Source organism: Monopterus albus, unplaced genomic scaffold (assembly GCF_001952655.1).
Source record: "Monopterus albus unplaced genomic scaffold, M_albus_1.0 scaffold11.1, whole genome shotgun sequence".
NCBI lineage: Eukaryota > Metazoa > Chordata > Actinopteri > Synbranchiformes > Synbranchidae > Monopterus > Monopterus albus.
Genome location: NW_018127891.1, coordinates 231,543 through 238,200, shown reverse-complemented (window position 1 = coordinate 238,200; position 6,658 = coordinate 231,543). Strand labels below are relative to the sequence as shown.

At 41.1% G+C, this 6,658-nt stretch overlaps 1 protein-coding gene across 1 annotated transcript in view; it reads right to left on the bottom strand.

The window, feature by feature from the left end:
- The window catches only part of iglon5 (IgLON family member 5), a 98,448-nt gene extending 97,104 nt beyond the window's left edge, over positions 1 to 1,344 (bottom strand). The window contains 1 exon segment of the mRNA XM_020590168.1: positions 453 to 1,344. Within this exon segment, the coding sequence (XP_020445824.1) occupies positions 453 to 513 (61 nt within the window). The 5' untranslated portion in view covers positions 514 to 1,344.
- Between the last annotated feature and the right edge of the window lie 5,314 nt (positions 1,345 to 6,658).

The following is a 6,658-nucleotide window of genomic DNA, read 5'->3' as shown; positions in this document are numbered from 1 at the left end:
TCCCCCCCCCCTTTGCACTAGTGGTGCGTCGCCTGCTGGGATACCAGACCATTCATGTCACGTAAAGGAATGTTCACAGAAGACTAGGGATGGGAGTCTATTTTTCCCATAGAAAACATCTTAACATGCATCGCTCGTTGCTTACACTGAGCCACGAGGTTGGCTTAGAGACGAACCTGGCGCTGCGTTCACAGGCACGCGCTCACGCACACACACGGGCACGCACACACGCACAACATCTCTACATTTCTATCTGTGTGTGTGCAAATGGAAAGCTGGAGCGCAGTGGCACAGCAGACGCGTGATTCACAAGCAGGTAGACCCCCCCACCCCCAATCATCATTAGTATTCGCATCCACAACTGTTTTCAGAAAATGAAAGGCTAAGATACATGCGTAGAGGTGCAGCAGCACAAAACCGTCACATCACTAAAGTAGCTCGAAAGAACTTACATTTCGACAGCAGAACCAGCATCAAACCAGCAAACGCGTTCCGCAAGAGGGGGCAGCCCATGATGGAGTTCTGATTGATTTTCTGCTTGTTTTTGAAGCCAAATGCCTTGATATTCCTCTTTTCTGGTACCGTTGCGGGGAATCTGTGTATAAAAACGAGCCAGTAGATGATTGTCAGCAGCAGTAGTCCAACGCTTCTACATGTGACCGGACGATAACAGCATTCTTATCCACTTGACTTTTCCTTTTGATGACCCCCGTCGGAGAGAGATGCGGAGAGGGCTGTTTATCTTCTCCCGTATAGAATCGTTCAACCAGAAAAAATATTAGAGCAGGAAAAACAAATATACCAAACACTTAGTTTGGCTTTCAGTGCCTCGAAGAAAAGAGAAAATATTTTGCAAAATGCATGGGAAAAAAATGTAAGATTTAAACTGTCCAGTGACTTGACATAAATGTTTTTTTTTTTGACAGTGAACAGGATGGGATCTGTGGGTCCCGACCAGTCGCAAGTCGTCACTTACGCTGTAATTAGCCCGCTCCTGTATGTCTCTGTTGGTATGCAGCGCGTCTCGTCGCTCCGCACTCTGCGCGTCGCAGGCAGCAGCAGTGAATGCGAGGCGCACAGGAAAGCGCATGATTGACAGTTCAAGGAGAGTCCCTTTCTCCCAATCACAGACCCACAAGAAGGAGGCGGGATATACGATTGCACCGATGTCCCGTTTGTAAAGACCGACCAACGAGTATTACTGGCCAATCAGAAGCGCGAGGTGGGCGGGCTAAGCGCGAGCGAAACACGGCGCGGTGATAATGCAATGTGATTTATAGCTAGTTCGGTGTTGCTGCAGTACTCCGAGAAAAACAGTCCACAGGGTTACAGACAAGCATAATAACTACAGGGATAGAGGAGGGGGCGAGTGAGGAGCAGGTAGAACCATATGGGCTCTGATGCGCGGGTTTCAGAGATGCTGAATGAAATGAGGACGAGGCAGAACGGCAGGCTGCGCTGCTGACGAGCACATGTTACTCAAATGCTAAAAAATGAATATTGTCAGGCCAAAGGAGAAGGTTGTTAAAACAGCTAGAAAACTACGTTCTGGTTAGACTGGGTGAACTGGCTGGAGTGCCAGAGAAGACTGCAACAGCACTGCAGAAAATATGGTAGACAACATAAACCCATTTAGGAAGGCAATTTATATTTATGAAGATTTACTAATGAGTCATTTATAAATATGTTAGTGTGCTGTGTGTCAAGTACTCTCCTAAAAGTGTGAGAAACAGTTGCCTGTAGTGAAGATCTCATTTTGTAAGCTATCCATCTTGCTTGAAAGATAGAAACCAACACAAACACCAGCTAACACACAAATAGCTGTAACTCCCAGAAAACCTAATTGCCAAATTCATGCATACTTCCCTCAGATTTGTCAGTTCATTACAGTCATATTGCATCATCACTTTGGACTTTATGCTATGCCCACCGGGTCAGTCCTAATGCTGTACATATCAGCTGCCATATTGGTCATTTTTGACTGATACATTTCATTCCTTAGTCCCTGAATAACCAATTAATGCTTTATTACTGCAAAGTGCACTCTTACTGAATAATGATATTTGGATAGAATTAAAATAAATACAGTGGGGTTATAAAGAAAGATGAACAGGCGAGAACTGAGAAAGCACAGGACTGATAAATGAGTCAGATAATCAAAGTTCAACATTAGTTTTGTGCAGTGTGTGTGATTTGGTTTGTAAATACTTACAATTCACTATTAATTATATTTTACAGAGTGGAGAATAAGGAGCTCACACTGTTAAATGTTGGCTTATTAGGCCGTAATCTTTAAATATTACTTTTTAGCCTGCTTATACAAAATTAATGATTCATGGTCAGAGTAGATAGATAGATAGATAGACTGTCTTCTAACCAAAGGGTTGGTTTCAGGCTTCACCAGTCCACATGTTGAAGTGTCCTTGAGAAAGACACTGAACTCCAAGTTACTCCCTATACTAGTGTAAGTGCGTATCCCATTTGTTTCTACAAAACAATTAAGACTAGCACAGCATGGTGTGCTGTTGCTCTAATCACCATGTCATCCTCTGCCTCCTTGTTTGAACATACAGTATTTGCACTGACACAGTTATTGTACAGCTTCCACATTAGCGTAGAAACATTGCTTCTGTATGACACTTAAAAACTCTGATCTAAACAAGAGATACAGTATATGCAGTTGCAAAGCTTCATTAATAGGATTCATGATTGCAATCAGAAATTCAGCTGGGTTTCTGTATACTCCTGGGTAATATTTATAGACCTGTCACAAGTTGCAGTTTGTTTGTACTCTGTTGTTCTGAGTTATTCAATAAAAGTGGAGGCACCTTCAAAAATGTTGACATGAATTTGCATTTTGACTCTTACTTGACAAAGCCAATTACTCTCAGACCTCACCAGCTTCCATCACACTGGATGACATCTTGAGCACAGTGGAAGCAGGTGAAGCAGAGGAAAATTTCTTAATTTTGGAAGCACTGGCATGCATCGGCATGAGGAAATAATGGTGCATTTTAATTAAAAGTAGAAATTTAATTTACACATGCAGCACATAACTAGATATTGCTCATATGTAAAAACACAGTGCCACTTTGAATTTCTGTCACAATACTGTATGTGCTGTGCTTCTCTACTGTAGAAGAATATCCTAGAGGTGCATTCTGTCAATACTGTATCTGCACAGTGTATGAAGCACAGAGCATGTATACTCTGTGACAGCACATCCTCTCACTGAATGCAAAAGTGAAGCCAAAATAGTATGCTGAGGCTCCAGACCTCCCTGCTAGGGACCCCAGCCTTGTGATTGAATGGGAGGAACAAGAATGTTGTTGGGGTAGCTTAGTTTTGTGCTCCATTGTGTTCAAAAAGTCAAGGTAACACTGCCATAACTTTTGTGTGAAAAAGCTGTAAGTGAAATGAAGATCTGTCTGGCAGAAACTACTGAGCAAATACTCAATATTTATTTTAATGTGTTTACAAAAATCCTGGATGGTTTTAGGCTTACATAAAACAGTACAGTTGAACAAAAGGTTACTGGCGGTCACAATGGTGAATAACCACATGCATAGTTACCTTCAGCTTCAATGAACCAGGTTTGAGCCACAGGAAAGTTTTATAAAATGAGGAAGGTTGATTTTTACCTCTGCCAATGTAGAGGTATTTGACATTTTGAGATAAGGCCAATTTTATTATTTCTGGTTTACGTAATGCCTACAATACCTACTTCCCTGTATGCCCTGTAGGGCAGCAACAAAGGCCCACCAATCCTGTTTGGTCTGGGCCATTCTTTCAATACTGCCCCAGGTGTGTTTCCAAGCCTTGAGCTCTTCTTCAACTGTATGATGCAGTGTTCTTTGGCCCGCCTCTCCTGAATCTTCCTTCAGGCATCCGATGTAAAGAAGTGATGTCACCTTTCTCTCTTCACCATTTCCATCGCCTTTTCACGATGATATTCTCTATGTTCTCTTGATTGCACTGTTTGAGCAGCTGTTGATTGGAGATGGTTTGAGACCAGAAGATCTGCAGGATTTTGTGGAGGTTGTTTGTATGGAAAGTTGACAGCATAATAAGGTCTATCTCTGTCATCCTCCAGCATTCTGACCCATAGAGTAGGGTGGACAGTACACAGCTTTGGTATATTCTCAATTTGATGTTGGTGTTATACTGTGGGACCTCCATATGTTGCTCAGCATTCAGAAGGAGTTGCTAGCCTTTTTGAGATGTCTCTTGCCTACTCCTGCCTGTTGTCTCAGAGCCTACAATGCTTGGATAAAAATCACACTTTAACATCTACATAACCCCTACCACACACCAAAGTATTATCTGGATCCAATTAATATTCCGGACCTGCTATTCCAGAATGTTCACATTTATAGGGCTCATAGACAACTCTCTACTATGAGACAAATAATAATGCTACAGACTTGCAACTAAGATCTGATTCTGGCTGAAACTCTGCTGACTTAGTAGGATGCCAGCAGATTTGATGCATCTTCAAAGTTATTGAGCTACATCCTGAAGAAAACCATAATTACTGAAATATCGTTTTTCATGACTAACCTTCAAACTAATAATGATATCATTGTGATTCCAGGTGCTAGGGGTAGGTTTTCATGGTCAAGGAATCATATTATAATGGTCAGACTATCATAGGAACATTGCTTTTAGGTGTAACGATATTATGGGGACAGTGAAATACCTTGGCGGAGGTTTGCACTCTCTGAGTGCTCTCTAGATTTGTTTTATCATAACAAATTGTTTGAGATGCCAAAACTGGAATAAACTGTTAATTTCTAGCCTAAATATAAAACAAATTTTCTAATTTTTTGTCTAGAATATCTTTGCATGTATACAGTGTATCGGGTGTTCATTTCACAATATTTTATGGTTAGTACAACTGTATATGAAGTTCTCTCTTTATTTTATCATGGCTGTTAAGTCTGGCATGATGTTTTCAAATTTTCATCAATTTACTGTTTTTAATTTATTTTTTATCTAAAAGCATTGTCATCCCAGTATCTGGTTTTGTCCAAATGGCAACACTGCTGAGAAGAACCTGAACAAGCACACTGATGCAACATTAACAGTACTGGAAACTTGGTGAAGCCACAAAACAATTTTCAATGACCAATAGTGGACCCTCATTTCAGGCTGTATACTGGAGGAAAACACTAGTTGGTAGAACTGGAAAATAGAGTAAGAAAAGTACTATAGACTAACTAACTGAGTGAACAATGGGTGTAGGAAAGTTCATGTTTAAGTTTTAAGCTTAGAAATAAATGTGTAACTAAAGGCAAAGTAATGCAGAAAACAAACCGAGGCAAGTGGGAAATGTTTAATAATACTGAAACACAATGGACAGGACAGGCTCTAAGATTTGGTAAAATACAATGAGCCACGGATACTCTGAGCTTTTTGAGCCCCCCCCTCCCATTTCTCACAGAAGAGCAGGAGTTTTTTTTTCTCCAGAGGAAGACCTCATCTTCTTCAAAGGTAACACTAATTATAGTAGTAATCTTAGAACTCTGACCTTTTGTAGAATTTCTGTTTTTACCCTCAGTTTTTAATTTCTTTTTAAGTAAAGGCTCTTTTTGCAGCAGCAACCAGTTATTGTACAGTAATTCATTTTTGTCTTAATGAGCCCAGTCCTTTCTCATCCTCTCCATGTTTCATGAATTTGGTGAATGACCATTTACTTGTAGTCTGTCTTGTACTCTGTTAACAGCCTTCGCTGAGCTGTCATGGTACAGTTGAAGCAAACTAGAGTCGTTATTCTTTTTTTCTTTTGCTTCCTTGAGTATGACACATTTTTAGAGTCACAGTGACTGGAGTTTGTTGTAGTTGAACACAGCTGCGATATGATGGGGTCATGATGCATGGGTGAGTGTGAGTGACCGGCTACAATGCCACTGAGTGCATCATTACTCATCAGGGGAGGAACAGTAAGGCTAATTAGATTAGATGAGTTGCAACTTAAACATACTTTTCAGCAAACTATTTAGAACACACATGTACATCTTTAAAAAGATTCACCTGTGTGTTGGTATAGGGTTATACTCATATTTGGGAAGTAAGGATATATGCTTTAGCCTTTGCACCCACAGCCAAAGTTATGGAGACACCTTGAGTGTCTGGGCTGAACTAACAGTAATTTAACACCCAATTAAAATAATATAAAGCAGACTTGAACTATAATATCAGATGCTGGTGTCTAAGGGCAAACACAGAAGGACACCTCGCAGTTCTTTTCTGGCAGTTTATGCAAACGTGTCTGACTTGGAGTGCGTCTGGCTAGGGAACTTGTCCCTGAAGTGTCTGCTGTTGAGCTACTAGTTGGTTTGAGGCACCTCACCAGGCTGTTTAGTATGGTAATGTATGGAGATGTGGGCACAGGCACCTTTTTCCTCTTACCCTGTTCCATCTTTAAGCTCCACACATTAATTGTCATAGCAGAGGCGGCAGTCACTTGGTTGTAATCACTGTCCCTCGGAGGACACCACTGAGAAGGAATAAAGGAGAAAGGGATGGAGGGGGGGCAAGCAAGAGCCTTTGACCTCAAAAAGCTTGTTCTCCAAATTATGTTATCCCAAGAGGTGCAAGCAAGCAGAAAGACGAAGGGAAAAGCAAAAGAGGAAGATATGCAATAAGGAAGGAAAGA